The following is a 19,423-nucleotide window of genomic DNA, read 5'->3' on the forward strand; positions in this document are numbered from 1 at the left end:
ATTCTTGGTGACTTTATTGTGATCACCGTCACTCGCAGTTTTAGCCAAGAGATGGAATAGTATGAAATTTAAAAGCCTACAGTTAATTTAAGTTACATTACTTACTATTTACAATTGTATTTTTCAAGAAGCTACCCAATATACATTTGCTAGTTAAATTATTAGTAATTTCTAAACATCTATAATTATAATAACTATTTCATTTTATGGGTAACAAAATGGTGCAACCTGGATTTCTCTAAAAGTTCTCTTCCAAAAGTTGAAATATTTATTTATGTTTGTGCCCTTACGTTAGAGATATAGTCTGGTTGTAGAGAATTGAACGGACTGACTCAACGACACCAAGCACGTGGCGATTTGTAATAATTAATAAAAATAAATACGTGTTTTTAATATTTTCACATTTTAGTTTTGAAGCTTATTTCGATAACAGTTTTGTTGATTAAACTAAAGTTTTGGGGAAAAAGTTTCACCAGTTTAAATAAGAATGTAAAACTCTTATAGCTCATTATTCTCAAGATATAAAATGGCACAATACGAACTTTTTATGAAAGTTCTAAGGTTTAGATGTAATTTTTGGCAATTAAAATTAAAAAGGTGTTGTAGTCACCATGCAAATTGGCAGTTTTTATAAATTCTTGCTTTCACAAAACTTAGTATAAATTTTCGTTACTAATTTAAAATAGCATTAAAACCCAACAAATGATTATGCTTCAGTTTATGGCGCAGTTTGTTTAAGGTCGGTTATATTTTGGATCAAGGTTCTAAAAGTAAATCAACTAGACAAAATACTTCATATAAATCAATCTATTTTTTATTAGCTAACTAAATATTACATATATACATCACAGTACAGTGTATATACATTCATATATGTAGTCCATTATTATAAAAATAACACATTTTGATGTGCAAAAAGAATAAGTTTAACTAATAATGTGTTTAAATCATAATTATTAAACAACATTATTATATTTCGTAAACATCTTATGCCATGTTTGGAAAGATTAAGTTTCTCGGAAAATACAACAGTAGGTCTAGTAGATCAAGCGCTATAAAATAATTATCACAAATAGCACATAAATGATCTAATTAATAAATTAACCAAATGGTGAGCATTGTTTGGTCTATATCGACAAATATATTAACTATACACAGTCAAATCAACTATGAAGAGAATTTTAAAATTCTGAGAAATAAATCAAGAGACAAATTAAAGAAAATAAAATAAAATATGGACTACAATTATTTGGTGAACTAGGTTCTAAATTTACACAATAATTTACAATATATCACTCTAACATAAACCTCTGTTATATACATAAGGGAATAATTAAACATTTGAACTATATAAACAATATGAACAACGGCTGTACACGGCACTGATTGTCTTAGGGAGAGTCAGGCGAAGGTTGAGATCACGGGGAAGATACTGGAGAGTCCAGAGACAGTCTAGTATGGTCTCCACACTTGCGTCTTGGACGTGGTGGTCTTGGGCAGGATTTTGCCGGGAGGTGGCGTCAGTGTGGCTGGAGGAGGAGAAGTAGTCACGACGATATCCGGGGAGGCCGGACCGGACTGGGGGGTGTCCGGACTACGGGGAGCGGGCCGGACTTGTTGGAAGGCGGACCGGACCGTGGGGCTACCGGCCTGGGGAGGGTCCTCAGCTTCACTCGTGTCCGTGCTAGGCGGTGGAGACGGTTTCCTCATGGGCGACCCCGGGGCCAGCAGGTCCATCCCCGGATAGTGCAGCAGGTGTGAGTAGGCGGAGGGGGTCAGTCCTAGCGTGGGCGGTGGCAGGAAGAACTCCTGAGGGACTGTTGTCGATCCGGGACTCGAGCCTGGACCTAGAAAGAGCAATCTTATTAGAATTTTGAAGATAAACTCAAACCCTAAAACATGAATCATATGAGAGAGTAAAATCATACTATGGTCCAGGAAACGACGTTAAGTCATATAAATAAGTGATTAAGTATAACATACTCTCTTATCCTAATGCACTTTAAAAAGTGACCAAAAAGATTTAACTTTAAATTTATTAAGCCTATTTCATGAATAATTTTACTGAAAAGAAGATTTGATGTTAGCACGAAATGTTTACGCTCACTTCTAGTGTTAATACCAGTGTATTACGGTTATAACTGATATCCAGCTTTACTATGGATATGATTAATAACTATTACACCTAACTTGAGACATACCGTTACAATTTCAACACGAAAGTGTACTCACTTAATAATAATAATTTCCTTGTTTGTCACTTATTTAATTTTTTAATGAGGTTATATTTACAGGTGTTAATATAACGATTAATTGTGCTTATCCGAGTGAAATTAGCATCTTGATCATTAACAATTGGTTTCATTAGTTTCATTCTTTTCAATAATAAAAGAACATTATCTACCAGCATACCAGCATTTAAAGAACTTTTTAATGCAAACGTTAAGAAAACAAGCAAACACTGGGAGGTGTTGCCTGGGAAGCGGGCAGGGTTTGCCCCTAGAATTGTTTGGTTAATTCTCTTTTATGAGCCGCCATCATTATTCAACTGTTATTGTTTGTTACATTAATCAATGCATTCGCTGAGAGAACGCAAATGTCGTTATTTAGAAATATATTGTAGAGATTTACTTATTACAATAATATTGTTGCAATTCTCCTTTGAAACTTTTCATAACAATTTATGAGGGACTTCTATCGATAAAACGTCAATGTTATAGCATTACTATTTAGTACAAAATAAAAATCGAAATTTGTTTTTATTTTTTCAATGTTTCGATTTCAGTAATAATATATTATGCATACTGGATCGTTGTGCAATTTTTTGAGAACATTCACTACTTCTAGCGGAAGCTTCAAAAGCTAGGAAAATCTTTTACCCAGACAATTATGAGCAGAGGACGCGTTTCGCCACACTACAGCTATATTGTACGGTCATTGGTTCTAGTTTTGTACGAAAGAATATTTGAGATGAAGAGAACGGAGTTTACAAACATATTTGACAGCGCAAAGAAGGCTGTTCAGTATAAAGGCTGTTGAGAACCTTTGATTACATGACCCCGATGATTTAGCACCCCATGAATCACGAGAGGTGACGATGCGAGTGTGGTATATTGTCCCGCAAGACGGATGGGACGTCCACGGGGACCGGGGAGCGATAACCGCGTACTCTCGACTCCGAGCTCCACTGTTGGGGTATCTACCTTCTACCGTATGTATATGAGAATGAGTCGCTGAAAGTGGGGAGGGGATTCAATTGAACAGCCCCTGTTCCCCCAGGAGTTCCCCCTCCAAGGGGTGTAAGCTGCAGTGAAATCGGATTACGTAAGGGATGATTCTCAAACGATGACGGCTAATTCAACACAGCATCGCCACCACCCCCACCGCGCCGCCCCTGCCGCCCTCGGCGACCAAATCACTGCCCCCGGGCGGTTCGGCTACCGCTTCTGACAAAACGCCGCGTCTTGTTTGATCGGTTACTTTCATCGGACCGATGACGACTAATGTTCGTAAGGATAAGAGAGGATGTAACGTTTCAATCCTGGGATTTAAAATAATAGTAGAAATTTTTTAGTACTTAATTACAGAGGCGCATAGAGGCATAAAAAACTATTTACTTAAACATTTCAAAGTGTTTTACGTTAAATCCACGATATAATGCGCTGAAATTAAAAAATAACGCGTGAAATAATAAGAGAATGTTCTAGATCTATTCTTAAGAACAATGAAAAACTTTTAATATCTTTATTTAAAATCATTGAAGTTTGTGCCTAATGATGCCAACGATTTCATTGTATGAATAAAATTCCCAATGAGAGATATTTTATATAACAGTTGAAAAGGGTTCCTAAGGTTATACCAAGCGTCATTTATGCCGAGCTCTTTATAATGCTTATTTAAATAAGGAACGTTTATTACCAAAATTGAAATTTCGCAAAAATTGGTTTTGAAACGTGTAATTCTAGATCAATAAAGAATGGTAACCATAGAGTTCGAGATTTCTTTTTCACTTTAAATAGACACTTTACGATGCGATAGGTTTTGCTCTATAACGCAGACGTTCAGAATACACGTCCAAAAACTAGAGGTACTCACCCAAGTAAAGTATCTATTGTTTAAAATCTTAATAATTACGGCATCAAATAATTATTTCTCGCTATTCTTTCAAACAGGATACCACATGCTCTTTAGTCTCTTAAACCCCTGTCACAGTGATGCTGACCCACCGCCGCGCCGTTACCCCGGGGCACCCTTTCCTCCCTCAGAGCAGGGCAGCAGCCTCCACTTTCAGATCAATAGTGGTTGTTTTCCATATCGATTGTGGTTCCCCTTTCCCATTGTCTTGCTGCCGCGCGTCGCCGTTCCCGGCCACTTCATCATGGGTGAGTCATCACCACAATGGCCACCAAGATGGCGGAGACCCGCTAGGGGAGAGTGGTCTAATATTAACATATCGCCCGGTCTTACTGCTTCGGGAGTTGCAATTTGCTAGCCGACCTGTCATGCGATAATGTATGGATCTTTTCTGCTAGATTTAACCCCCATGAGGACCCTGAATTATTTATCTGCCGCCATTTCCCGCTGGCGTTGCATTTACGTTGTTGATGGATCTTTTCGGACTGAATGGCTGAATTTGTGCACAGCCACTAATTCAGGTGAATAAGCAAGGTACAGTAGCACATCTTCAAATTCCAGAAAAGTATTTTTACTTTGGTTAAACAACTACCAGAACATTGCCAGCCAGTGATTGAGAGCACACTCACTCAGCAGGAGGACAACCTAAGCCCTTAAAATTCAAATCTCACATTGTATATGTGACAGTATTGACGCTGGCGAAAAAAGTCACATTCGAATAAAATGGTACTTTTTGGTCTAAATATAATTATTTCAAATGTTTCATTAGGAAAAAAACTTTTTTTAATGAAAGCCGATTAGAAAAACAAATAGGCTACATGAATTTTATATTTCACTACACTACTACAAGAAAAACGTATGAAATGTAGTCACTCGGCCTTGTAACGAAAATTCTAATGCAAACTACAGCAAATGTTTGAAATTGTCATGAAGTTGTAAAATAGAATGTTACGCAAATTTTTTAATTAATTTTGAGTTACCTCGGACTATAAGCAGTGGTATGAGAAAAGAAATTTTCTTATATTAGTCTTACATATTGTATTTGACGGTACTGATGCAACCGATAGCCGATTAATAGGTTTAATGTAAGACTTAAAACAATCTTGAAAATCGGTAGAGTCCATTTTGTATTATAGGTTAGCATGCAAATATTACTACTCCTTCTAAGAGAGGGCCATTCAATAAATATATCTTCAGCCTTTTACTGGAAAACTGAGTGTACATCTCTAAACACTTTCCATTCATCACAAGCTTGACTTTAACCAATAAAATGTTCTCCTAAATGTGAGTGGACATAGTTTTAAAATACATATGTTGTGTTTTTTCTACTAATATGCATATTTAATACAACTGCTAGATGGGTTGTCTCCATTGACTAGCATGAAGAGACATGTCTCGTTTTATGCACTGTTATTGAAGGTTTAAGCATAAATGTAATCTTGCACAATTTTTTAAGTCTCAGAAAGTGCTAAAGAAACGACAAATTATGGATATTTAATGACTAACAATGCTCCTTCCACAGGTTTTGGGAAATCTTATAAAGTAAAATTTACTTAGCTCTTGTCGGAGCTTATTGACAGGATCAGAGAGCAAATTGCATAATTCTATTATTTCTAAGGTTACCGATTTGCATGAATGCCTATATGTAAACTCAGTGTCATACACACCTTTAGGTATATGGCAGATGGGAGGAGGTGGCAGTTTGCAAAGGTCCTGGGGCCTCCTGAAGTACTCGGGCCAGGCGTAGCTCATGTAGGTGGCGTCCAACCATTGCGGGGGCAGAAGCGAGAAGGGCCCAAACCCTCCCCCGTGCTGGTAATGGAAATCTGGAAAAAACACTAAACATTAACTTAGCAGCCACTCAAACACATTGCATCTATAAACCTAATTACTTTAAGAAAGGAACATAAATTGATGTTAAGTTGGAGAAAGGCTCTACGAATAAACCTAAAATTAGCAGAATACTTCATTCCTCTAGCATTCCTCATAATTTTTAAATATTTTTTTAACTATCCAATCATTCCTATAGTCACATGAATTATGTAGATAAGGTTTATTACAGTAGTATTTTTATTGTGGTTATAAGGACCTTATTTAGTTAGAGATAAAGATTACAATAAGGGTGAATTCTTTAGTGGTCAAACGAACTGAAGTAGTTCTTGAGAAATGGCAAGGGACTACTACTTCACACAGGAGCGTTTATGGCAGCTGTTAATTCGAATGGAATTGCCCAACTAGAGCGGGAGACCGCACAGAATTAATGAAGTTAATCGTGAGCTAGGACCGTTGACAGCATAAAAGAGGGACAAGGAGCATTTACAAGATAAAAAGGTTGCGCCACAGGAGGCGTGGTCGAACGGCTCCATCTTGAATGAGCCCTTCACCCTTTATATCGCCCAGCTCGTGTTTAAGCTTCTGGTTTACCTCTGGATACCGCATGCAACTCTTTATAAGCCCTTTCATCCGGGCTCTCCTTTCTCAGACTATCAAAGACCCGAAAGGGTGCCTCCACCGGGCTTCCTACCTCCCTGGATTTGGTTGATCTCTTCGCACTGTGTTGACACTTTTAACGCTACCACTTTAATGCGCCCGGATTTGGTTTTGTTGAGAAAATGATTTACTCCCGTGAGTGGCACAAAAGGTGGCGTTGAGACGTCAAAGTAAAAACATACAAAACATATTTCACTTTGGGACTTTTTCTCGCCAATAAAACCTATTCAACTTGTTCACAGGTACAAAGGTTCAAAATTTCGCACAGTGTTACAATTCATGCAACCCAATAAGGGCATAAAGAATTGAGTGTTTTTACTAGGTTCCGAAAGTAAACAAAACGGGATTTCTCCAATGTTTGTTCGCCAGTGGAAATCGGTTGTGTTGGTGTTTGCACGGGGCAAACAATGCCTGAGATAAATCCTGTTTGTTTGGCGCTAAAACACCGAAAGACCGATTGGAGGAGATAACTTTTTTTGCAATAAAAACGTTATACCTTTGAAATCCGGCAGAACGGAGCGCTTAAAAGCGTCCTCGAACCGAGTGCTCCAAGCCATTTTGTTTGATAGGTTCGAATAACCGACACAAGGGATTTGGCAACATTGCCGATCGCTCCCCTAGAACAAGTGACTTACTTTCCAAAATGTGCTCGTCCACTTGTACCGTGGGTGATATCCGATCGACCAATCGCGCGGCCTCTTTTATGGATTTTCCCGATAGCGAATGATTCAACTTTAAACAAAACTCGTTTAATTAATTCGGTGGATTGTTTGAAATGGATGCCGGCAAACAGAGAGTGTGTACTTTGAGTAGCCCCCAGACTTCCGTCAGTTTTATAAAGCTTGCTTATTTGTTTGGACCGATGAAATAAACGCGCTATGCCGCATGCACTCCTGTTTCACTCTTGTCCTTTATCGGACCGTTTGCAATACGAGCCTCTCCACTTCCTTTGTTATTAACCCGAAACTGATAAACCCCGCTTATTCCGCAGGGTCGGTTGTTTTTCAGAAAGCGATCGTGTGTGGTCGAGCCCGCAAAAAGCGCCATTTTACTGGACCCCTTTTGCTAATTGGACGACGATTTATCGAGGGATTCATACAGTCTGGGTGTAATTTGCCTCCTTTACTCGTGTTTTACATCACCCTCGGTAAAAATTATCCGGTTTTCCCGAGCCGAGGGGTCACTTTTATTTATACAACTTTTCATGTTGCTTGTTCCAAACACGAACTGAATCATTTGAAACATTAAATAAATACTCCAGAATTGAACTTATGAAACTCTTTAGTTTGGAACGCAAAATATTCTCTTTATTAAAAACAAAATGTAAACAAATTTCGAATTTTAATGATTTAAATGACTATAATGACATCAATAGGTGAAATGTAGTTTGAAGAAATTAGTTTTATAGTTATTTAGAAATGTTTATTGTACACTTATTTTAACAAACAGAAGTATGGTATTTAAATTTTTCAACAAATCATAAATTAATATGTTGAAACACCCAAAAGATGTGTAGAGTTTATATGTATAAGATATAGTTATTAAATACATAAAAATTAGGTGTCACTGTTAAGTATTCTTTAGTAAGACAAGTTCAATAATACTCACAGTAATAAGTAAATTGAATGGTAATATATTTAATAATAAGTAATATATTTTGTATCTATAACTGTAAAGACAAAAAAATGTTTTTAATCATTCTAATTTTCAGATAATAGTATATGACTTATGCGTAATTCACGTTGATAACACACATTAGAACATTTTGTACAAGATTAGCGGTACAATGTTATAATAAACCGAGAAAAAGTTTGGGAATGTTATTTGGTTTGTCTTTTAATTCTTTGTGTGCGTGCAAAAATTTGCACAAACGTTGTGATTGTAAGACAGTTAAATAGGTTTTGGTTCGAACAATTTTTCATATTTGACCAGCATGCTAGTGTCAGCTTCTAAAGACACAAAATGAAAATCATAAAAAATAAAACACGCCAATTCCTGAAGTCGGTACTGTAGTACCGATGGTGTGTACACCGTAATAATTTCACATTTCTATATTTAGCCATTTTCATTTTTGCCCGGTTAGAACCATTCCAAGAATTTTCTACTTTCAATCCCTGAAATTCTAAGGAATGTGACCAAAAATCGTGTTCTAGTATCTGTCTGCAGGAAGACATTTAAAAGGCATACACTGTAATTTTAAAATAAAAATGTTCATAAATAAGAAAAAAAAAAAAAAAAAAAAACATAAATCGACTGCACCACCATCATGTGGTTAACACAATTCATGCACGACTAGTAAAGGTAGAGTTTTATCATACGACTAACAATTTGGTTAATAGTTGGTTTTCCTCCACATCACGTTTTTGGGTTATGGACAAGTCTATTTCTTATGCACCCCTGAATCTAGCTAGCTATAGAACGTCATAGCAGAATGTATTTAAATAACGTACAGTTTGCGAAATGAAGTTAGTATACCCAATTATCAAATGTGACCCATGCATATTGCGCGATGTCAAGAGCTTATCATCGCTTGCGGTGGAAAGTCCTACGCAACCGGTTGGGAGTCGCAGGCGCACAGGAAGAGTTGAAAGGTCTAAGTATAATCAGAACCGACAGTTTCGGCCTGTTTATTTACAGGGCAAACCGTAGAAAGGGATCGGATGCAGAGGGAGGGCACTGCGGCGTCTTGACTGGCCGGTTTACGACCTGAGATGTTAGCATCTGGTCGCTAGTTCAAAGATCAACCGCTTCGCCTGGGCCTGTGAGTGTAAACATGGGTATTGTTGGCTCACATCTACACAAGTACGTCCCAGACACTACATAGAACCGACTACACTGTGTACAATCAGAGAAGGCTAGTAAGAGACTAGGACATCCAAATGTGTTCCAGCTGTTTCGCCTACTTGACACAGCATACTAGCTGCCTAAATAATGTTTTGTTTTTTGATTAGTTATTCGTGATTTCTTCTTACTTCGATCAACTGCCATGGAATACGTTGACCGAAGACTACGCCTTGCAGGGGCTGTACGAGCTCAGTACCCTTGAACAGTCTTTTGAATTAAAAAGGATACTGGTATGCAATAACTATCTTTTCTACCATGCTTCCAATCCTATTTTTACTTCTTTTTCTGTTAATGTTTATTGGGCATGTGAAATAAAGCGGATAATTATAAAAATAGTTTATAATTATTGAAATAAGTTAAATAATGGATTGAATTATAAAATTTGATAATTGTACAAATTTCTCATGCATTTTTATCCGAACTCGAGTCAAAACGGACCCACTAAAACCGGTTTAAAATCAAAAGGATATTAATTTGCCCTTTATGAAAGATTGGGTCCATGGTAAAATTAATTCTGACATTGTCTACGGATTGAGTTGATTTTATAAATATGTGTCTAAAGTTACTAATCCGATTCTTTTGTAATGATGAGCGTTTAAACTACATAATATATGAATCATATAAGTGTTACACGGGTGATGGACCATCTCCGACACAATTCCCATCCTTAAACATAAATATTTATATGGTTTTAGTACGCCTCGCATTCAGTTCCTGGTAAATGGGCTTATGCACCGTTACAGACTAATGCTTCCAACCCTACAAAATGCCCACACAACAAAAGTCCCCTCTCGGCAAAACCAGATAGTTTCTGGAAGTTCCTGGACCCACGCTTCACCACCGGCCTTTGATCCTGCCGCCGAAACCCCAAGCCTATTCACGTCCTAACTGTAAACACTTTATTTATGCGGTTGTATTATTTTCTTCCGGGATGTGTTTTAAAGGCCTCCAACTGGTTGAACCGCCGCATGTCCTTTCAACGAGGAGTGTCTTCTTTTGCTTTGAGAACTCCTTGTTTGAAACTATGTATACTTCAATTCTGTTTAGTGGTAAACTTTTGTTAGCGTTTAAAAAATTAAATGCATTCTACTTGACGAGTTGATATTAGTACATTTCTACGGAATCCAATAATAACAATGATTATTTTTTAATTCGATCTCTACAGCCGTGATGTACTGCGGTTGTAGTTACCAGATACAGGGCCAATGTGGACCACCAAAGAGGAGAAAGAAAGGTTTAATAAAGAAGTGTCACGGTGCACACAGGACGGAGGCTGGGAGATGCCTTTATGAAGCATGTTCGGAGCGCAATAAAGGACCTGTGACGAGGACAATAACGAGGCTTCTTTGCCCGGGCAGGGCAGTCGGGGCAGTGGGCAGCGGCGGGCAATATCTAGCTAATTGGGGCAGAACAGTAGAGCCTGATTAGCCAGCGCAATCAGCCCGCTCTTTGATACCACCGGGATTTGCATAAAACACGGTACCCTTCCACTCCTTTCACACGGAGATTGTTAGTGGCGACAAAAACTGAGGCAGGCCACACCCCCCCGCCCACCACCCCCACACCCTCTCGCCGCGTAACAACCCCTGCTTTGTGCTGTTAGTTACCACCGCTGCTGGCCGGTCGGTTTGTCTTGACGAGTATTCGTTCTCTGAGTTGACCTCCATCATTTCTATAGAAAACTGACGAAAAAGATCTAACAATTCTAAAAGTGCAGTGAAAAAGTGACGCCTTTTAAAACATAACAATTTTGTATACATCTGCTACTGAAACTTATCTCGTCAAACAATATATCATCAACCAGAGGGTTTTGGATAAACTGTTTAAAACGTAGGTGTACTATCTTCTACAGAACAATTTTTGAGTGGAAGAGGTGACTCGACATGATGGTCAGATACAAAGCAATATCACATGTTGTTAGGTTTAAAAATTAACTACTGCCACTAGCTATTAATATTACTATTTCTCACATAAATATAATATAAATGTTGGATAGAATGTGTGGTTAATGGTATAAACTATCTGGATTCGTTACTAGAGAACAATTTGCTTATTGATACCGTGACCTTTCCATATTTTGGATTCCTCCCCGACTAAATTTGAGCAAATTCACTCGTTTCGTCCACACTTACTGAAGGTTTTCGGCTCATTACAACGGTTGAGTATCTTATGCTGAGAATCCATAATAAAGGTCTTCGAGAAAGGGATGGTTTACTTACTCGACTTGGACCTTGGTTCCCGAGGTCCATCCACGGTAACTTTGATGGCCTTGCAGTAGGAGGCCACTTGAAATGGTGACGTGTTGATCACTATACTCAGCGAGAAACTCTTCCCTGCAACAAAACAGCCAAATGTTTAGCAAAAATCTTTGTAATGTAATTTTTTAGAATCATAAAGGGTAAAAAAAACATGCACAAGAGCGTATCAGTAGGACGCAGGGATTTTACTAACTCATATTTAGATTTAAAATAGTGTATTTGTTTGGAGTGTTGGTTAGATTGTGACCACTGTTGGTATCGTCTAAGAAAACAGTGTTTACACCCAGGAAATGCAACACTAATAAAGCGACAATTAAAGTATTAAAAATTATGTAGCCTAATTTGGATCACCATAACCCATAACTGGTCGCTGTTGGCAGATGCATCAAACAACATCCGACTGCCACTGCAAGAGGGCCGGAAGCTCTTAAACAGGCGCCACGAATCCATAAACAAACAAAATATACCGTTTATTAAAGCTAAAACAACATTGGGCTATATTTCGTGAAGACGATGGAAGTTGAACATACGAGGGTTTAGGGTATAAGTCGTCATGTTATCAAACATTATGAAAAATACCCGTATAATTTTTATAGTAATTCTGAGAGGTAATTCAGAGCAGTTTTTGATTATTGCTTTAAGATTCTCAATGACTGCGCTTTAGCAAAGCTTTTACCTCTATGTGCTAGAAACAGGTTATTTATGTTTGTCTGACCGGGTATCTGTATTTTTTATCCTTACGATATTTCGAGATCGATCTAACCTATAGACTTTAAATTTTGCATGACGTTTCATTTTTATATGTGTAACGTCAAGTAAAATCATCGTGCGCCACTCCATGAGATTTGGCTGAGCGTTAGCGAACATTTGTACATTGACAATGGTTGCAATCATGTTGGCAACGAGAAAATTGCAGAGTAAATAAATTTGTGAACAGACTGAGTAGGTATTACATATGGTACTTTAACGCGTGTGGTCTAATGAAATGAGCTGCAGATTTGAAATTTAGCATGAAAACTCTTACGCAACGCGAAGTGAGCGTACTTCTGCTTAATACTTTACTCTCAGTTCCAACTTAAAATGTTTTAATGTACAGGTATGTATCCCTTCACGTAGTGAAATCAAGGTTTCCAATGATAACAACAGCTCTCTTTGATTGTACACAGAACCATTTGTCAACATCATTTTCTGGAGATCGTTTCGTAACTTTTGACGCAAGCGGAAACGGAATATCATATCATAAAATGATTATAATCTACCACATTTGTATAAATTATTCTGGTGGTAGTAACCATTTTAGGGTGACCCGCATTGAAGTCAAAGTTTATTTATGTAAAATATTAAACATTCTAGTACGTTAAAAGTGTTCAACCGTTGAAAAAGAAATCTAAAATCACTCTGTGTTGAACAATGTAACGTGTAATCCAAGCATATGAAGTTCATAATATGTAGGCGATATTGAAATATTTGGGCGAAACTTGTCCAATTCACATTAAATCCCATCTCTATTTATTTCTCATCAGATGAAACTAGCCCTATAAACGTTTAATACTTGATGCATGGTTTTAAAATCAAGGATTGTAGATGTTTTATATTTTAAAGGAAAGTAGAAATACAGATTCGTTTACCTCATGACCACAATATACAGAGAGCCAAGGGCGTCCCAGACCGCACGTACACGGCCGGCGAGCCCTAGTCATAACAGTCCCCAGTGTCCGCCACGCCGAAGGGCTTTTAGCCCTTGACGCTCGCCAACGCTAATGCGCGCCTGTGGTAGCCGGTTTTCTGCAATATGGATGCCCTTAGCCGCCTTTTAACGCCGTATACCGTCGGTAATGGTTTTAACTCGCTGTGGACTTTGTTTTCAACTTAAACAGCTTTAAAAGCGTTTTAACGGCTTTACTACAGAAACAGTGGTCGTGAATGGTGCAATTTTACTGAAAAGGTACGAATTACACAGAGCTGTGATTTGAATAGCTAAAGTACTTTGGCGCGATGAATTAACACAAACACAGTAGGAATATTCAAGTTTTATTTATTCTCAGAACCGAGCTTAGGTGGAACAAAGAGCTTCATTGTGTGTTTAATATTTAAAAAAATTCAATTGTATTCCTAATTAAAAAACCCAAGTATGTGCATCATAAAAATATTTCTGACGAATGATAATCAAAAGTAATATCAATTGTTTAAGTTACAAAACATTTACGAATAAACAAATACAACTAATCTTAATCACTTAAGTTGTATGCTAATGCAGCTAGTCTTACAATTCTATGTTAAAATTTTAACTTCAGTCTTACTATCTAATATAAAATTTATGTTAGAAAATCTTTTAAACGACATTGTATTAATCAATATACACGACATAGAAATTAAATTACCGGTTTAATATTTTCTAGAATAATGTCACTAAGTGCACCAATTAACGATAAATCATGATATACCAACGTATTCAGTGAACAAATACTAGCCTATTTATAAAAAATATAATTATAATTCGGTATTTTTATGTTGTAGCCATAATTATTATTCCAATGAAGCAGTGGTATATATTTTAAAGATTTATTTTTCATAATTTTATACTATATAAAAGAAGCAAAGTATACTGCTATGCATGGAATTCAGGTGCAACGGCAGAAGAAGTTCTCAGACAAGTTAGGGAAGTTGTAGAAGAGGAACATCATTAGTCCAGTCGACAGACACATTTGCTTAACTTGCGGCCCGGCGCACCCTGCCCTACTCCGCTTCTACTTCTACTTCATCTTCAACTTTGGTTACGGCATTTACTGTTAGAACTTCTACTGCATGTCTCCATTATTTACTATTTATATTTTCTAACTAGGTAGATTTGATTTAAAAAATATACATGGCGCATTTTAAAAACGAGATAGACTAATTTTACATTAAAACTAACAATTAAAAGTTCAGGTGTTAGTTACAGAATATAAAATAATATAAAGTTATAATCTTCAATATAAAACCATTTAAATTATTTCTTTAAATTATTTAATACAGAAATACATCCAGTCTAAATTATGTAACGGACCATTTAACGTGTTTTAATCTTTAAAATATAATACACCATTATTCATTCAGTAATTTTTTTAATACTGCTCTTTCCTATTTTTACATTTTTATTTTAAAAATAAACAATTTCTTTTGTTTATGACAAAACCTTTCTTATTTATTACTTTTAGATAAACATTTTTTAGTCAAGAACTTCATAGAACTCATTCAAGCAAAGATAATCTAAAATTCACACCCTTTCCAAATTATTATTGCACACTGTATTCAGTTACAGTTCAAAATTAAGAAAATAATGTCTAGAATCGTAACTTTTTAAATAGTTTTAACAGCAGTGATCATAAACAGAACCACTTGCCGTTTTTAAACATACTGATATTTAAGTTTCAACGATTTCCTAAAATTATTTGAGCATCATTGTTATTAATTAAACGTTTTTGTATATAATGCAATTTTTACATCGCCGTGATCATTTCAGCCAGAATCAGTAAAAGATTTCTTAATTGTCTCAAGTGTGAATGTTTTGGAAACTCATATTATATTGTTAAACTTATTTGATAATACCAATAGTCTAGAAAACATGAACACAAATGTTAATACAAAACATTATATTTTATTATTGTTTTATGATGATAATGATCTGTCTTAGCCAAGCGAGGAAGTAAATTGAAGGTCTTCACCAGTGATCCACGTGTAATCATGTGGATTTGACACGGCCTTATTCTACGACAAACTGGGAATGAGATATATTATGTGAATACGATTCAATACATGAAACATAATTGTTTGAACCAGTATGTTCTGCTTTTCTCACAAAATAATTTCTAAAACTGATCTTCGATATTAAAAGGACAAGGTTATTTACTACGATAAAATATTATAATGTATGAGTGCATCGGCTATCTGCCACAAAAATTAAAACAACGAAAAGAGTACGTGAAGTATTCATTTTAAAACCGAAATTGAGGACGATAAAACTTCAATAAAAACTTGTATCATATGGGAGAAAGTTTATATGTTTCCTACGATAAATCCAACACCCTATGTTCAGTTGGCGATTTCGGGATCTGTTTGACCTAGAGCCTCTAGAAAATGTTATGTGTTATATGGATGTAGTTTTATATAACCCGTTGTCTCTTTTGTATCCGAGGTTGTTTGGAAATATTTATCTTCATTAATTTAAGTTAGAAAAAAATCTCACACATTAATAGGTGAAATTTTTTAGTTTAGTCCGTGTTTGTATTGCTTGTGTATAACGCGTATAAGTAGGAGGTATAACTCAACTCAAAATGGATAAAAAAATAATTCATATTGAACTAAAACTCCTACATGGGTTCATATAATGATAATCAACCACAAAAGTATTTATATTACAGTTATCAACAATAGTAATAATTTGAATGAAGATATAGTGTTGACAGATTGTAGCCTACATGCGGTTTAGTCAGAATGTTTCTACCTCGCTGCTGTGTAAGTTCAGGATATTGATAGAATTCGCTAGTTAGGTAGATGTGGTGTTGGTTGAGACAATATTACACTTGACCAACAACATAATAATGTGTTAATTCGAACTTGCAAAGAAATATCAAAATTGCCAAAATATGTTATAGCGAAGAACCAATGTTTGGCAAATAATATATTACACCGCCTTCGCTGGTATGTTCCTGCAGTACCAGTCATAATGCTATTACAGCCATATCCTTTTCCGTCTCATGAAGGCATTTTGGTATGTACCAATCTATTTACCGTCAGTATTTCCAGTCTTTGAGAAGCAGTGAATATTTATATCAATATCGGCTTCGACTATGTGTGTCAACCGGGATGTGTGGAAATCGTCTTCTTCGTTCTATTCCTTCTGGGGAGTCCACTGGCTTAGTCTACTCTCTCCAGTTTTACCAAATAAAGATTGGAAACTTGCAAAGAACAAATTAAAAGCAGATCTGTCTTGACCTTAGACATATGTTTTCTCCAATAGATTATGTTTCCTCTTCATAAAGTAACTTAAAACAAACTTGTTAACTCGCTTACACCTCAAAATGTTTATTTTGTACGAAACTGTGCCAATGCATGTCTGATTTTACTCCTACTGCACAAATCAATAATGTTTCTCGATTTTAAAACTTACACATATATTATATTTAAATAATGACCTTAAAACGCATTAAAAAGACCCAAAGCCAAAACATCAAAGATTTTGATATTAAAGACAGCGCCTGTTCCATTCTTTAAAATCCGTGTATGGTTATTTTCCAACTGTAAGAATGTCTTGAAAAAATAAGTGCATATATTCGCGTATAACTTTCACACAAAACATTTTGTTTTAAAGCTAAAATCTTTATCTCATTAATCCTAGAATAAATCTTATGTTATAAAACAAAGTCACTCTATGGTATCTAGCGATGATAGTTGTCAATCTCACTACAACTCTACATAACCCCAAATACGAGGTTTGAATGGAATAACTAAAAAACGGTTTCCCCATTTTCTTACGTTTCCATAACCATAATAGATGTTTAGTGAAAAAACATACTGTAATCTTTTCTTGAATTTACCGAAGGTTAAGCAAATGCCACTGTAAAATTTCAACTTAGACTAACTAAGTCCATTTGTCTAATTTATAGATATGCTTAAACAATCAGATTGGTGTTGGTTTTTTTAAGTCCTAGTCCCACAGTTATTAAGAATGTAATCTTAAGATTGAGATTACTTTTCAAGTTGTACAAGGAACAATTTCTGTGAGTCATAACATAGAACCACTTTCGTGTATCATAAATGATACACTCCATAACATTTTTATGTTATACACCTGGTAACGGTATAGTCACAGCAATATGTTACAAAAAGTGCATATAACGAAATTACACAATTAAATGCAGTAAAAATATGGGTTCCGTATGTCGAGTTGATCTGTAATATTATTGATCTCTATTTTCCATTTTTAGAGTAACCTCATACGAAAAGGTAATAATGAAAGCTAATAACCGATCAGACACTGATGTAGTGGTAAGGGGCTGCAGTTTTTGCTATTTCCATTGGCCTATTTTTGCGGCCGTAAAATAAAGAACCACCAAAAATCCCCTCGGAATCGATGCGGCCAATCGCGGGCGTCGCGACGCGGACATGATGCGCACGTCAACTTCTCCAGACTTTGACACAACTTTCAAACCTAATATTGAAGTTTTATAATTTTTACTGCTTAATTACACTATCAAAGGTATGAGTTAAGGGAGGTTACTTAGTACGTAGTGGTGGCTTAAAACTTCAAACAGTTTATGAGTTACTTTTCATTCATTCAGATCCCACCTTCAAGAGTTGTATGAAATTTTAAAAACTCATTCCGATATGAAATTGCACTAAAGGGTTACAACTTCTTATCATTATCTTAAGAAAGTTCCAATCCTATGCTTTTAAACCGACTTGCGGTATTCAGTGTATGATAATCTTAAAGACAATAAGTTGAAACAGTCTTAATATGAGAATGTCCTCAAACTCATGTAAGACTCAAACTTATAAGATTTGTTGTAAGTTCATAATATTAGACTTTCTGAAGGAATTGAAATGGATAGTTAAGACTTTACGATTCTTCTAAACACTTAGGTTGTATCTGAGGACTGTAGAATTCCTTAGGAAGAAGAATAACTATTACAAAACTTTTAATAGTCACTTTGGATGTTTAAGGTCTGTCTAATCTTTGGGGTTATCTAAGTCAGTCCCCGCTACTCTAGGGTATTTTTTTATAAAATCTTACCTCTGCCACTTCTGCCGACGAACCGGAGGTCGTTGAACTTGGCCACCTGGTTCTTCATGACGGCGGTGCAGTTGCGCAGCTCCGCGCAATAGTTCTCATCATTGCCGGCCCTGACGGTAACCACAGTGCCGTCGGATATGTCGTCTAGAGCTACCACCTTGAAGGCCAACGGGAGACTCTTGTTGGAGCGCCAGTGGGAAGGAAGAGCCGTGCACAGGATAGAAGGACTTCCAGTCTGCACCAACTCTCCGTGATACTCCTGTAGAGCCTCGTACACTCCAGCAAACACGTCAGTGGTCATTCCTTTACCGCCGATGTCCGCGCAGGGGAGATGCATTGATGCGACAACAAGTCCACTTCACACAACTGTCCAAGATATCCTAGACCAGTCTTCAGTAACCGTCACAATACCGATTTTGTCATTTTAAAAATAAAATGACCTAAATAACAATTAAGAAAATAGTTTACACGTGCGCGGGACAGTATCGGTAATTTTGTGTGCAACTAAACCGGGTTGGCACGACTGTAGTGATTGTTTATAGTTGGTACACTCACAAGACGCCGGCGAGTGGCGGTAGAAAGAAGTGAGCGGTGCGCGAGGAGTGCGGGGGGAGGCGCGATGCGTCGCTGTCGCCAATCCACACACAACTGTGAGTTGTCGCTCAAAAACAGCTCAGAATCGCCACTTTTTTCCACCACCGCTCTCACCCTCCGATCTACCCCACCCCTGTTCCTTTTTCGTCAATATTCTTTCTCCCCCTCCACCGGATTTTTTCCGCGCGCCCGTGAGTGCAAGTGAGACAGACGACTCTCCCCTCCAATCCGCGTCCCGTGGTTTGTGCCGTGACCACCCGCCCGCGTTTTGCGGCCAACCGGCGAACTAAAACCTTTTTCCCTCTCCCTTGACGCCGCGTATCCGGCAGAA

General features: G+C 36.9%; 1 protein-coding gene across 2 annotated transcripts; it reads right to left on the bottom strand.

Moving 5' to 3' along the window:
- Positions 1-789: 789 nt before the first annotated feature.
- LOC124363867 (segmentation protein Runt-like) lies at positions 790-19,134 on the bottom strand. Of its 2 annotated transcripts, none has more exons than XM_046819132.1 (4): positions 18,499-19,134; positions 11,688-11,801; positions 5,802-5,960; positions 790-1,847 (listed from the first exon to the last, which is right to left on the bottom strand). In XM_046819132.1, exons 1-4 carry the CDS (start codon positions 18,833-18,835, stop codon positions 1,453-1,455), a joined length of 1,005 nt encoding a protein of 334 aa, XP_046675088.1. In that variant the 5' UTR covers positions 18,836-19,134; the 3' UTR covers positions 790-1,452. The 2 variants fall into 2 exon arrangements, with proteins under 2 accessions (XP_046675088.1, XP_046675087.1); XM_046819131.1 differs by having other exon boundaries at positions 5,802-5,972.
- Between the last annotated feature and the right edge of the window lie 289 nt (positions 19,135-19,423).

The sequence above is a fragment of the Homalodisca vitripennis genome, chromosome 5 (genome assembly GCF_021130785.1).
Source record: "Homalodisca vitripennis isolate AUS2020 chromosome 5, UT_GWSS_2.1, whole genome shotgun sequence".
Classification (NCBI taxonomy): Eukaryota; Metazoa; Arthropoda; class Insecta; order Hemiptera; family Cicadellidae; genus Homalodisca; species Homalodisca vitripennis.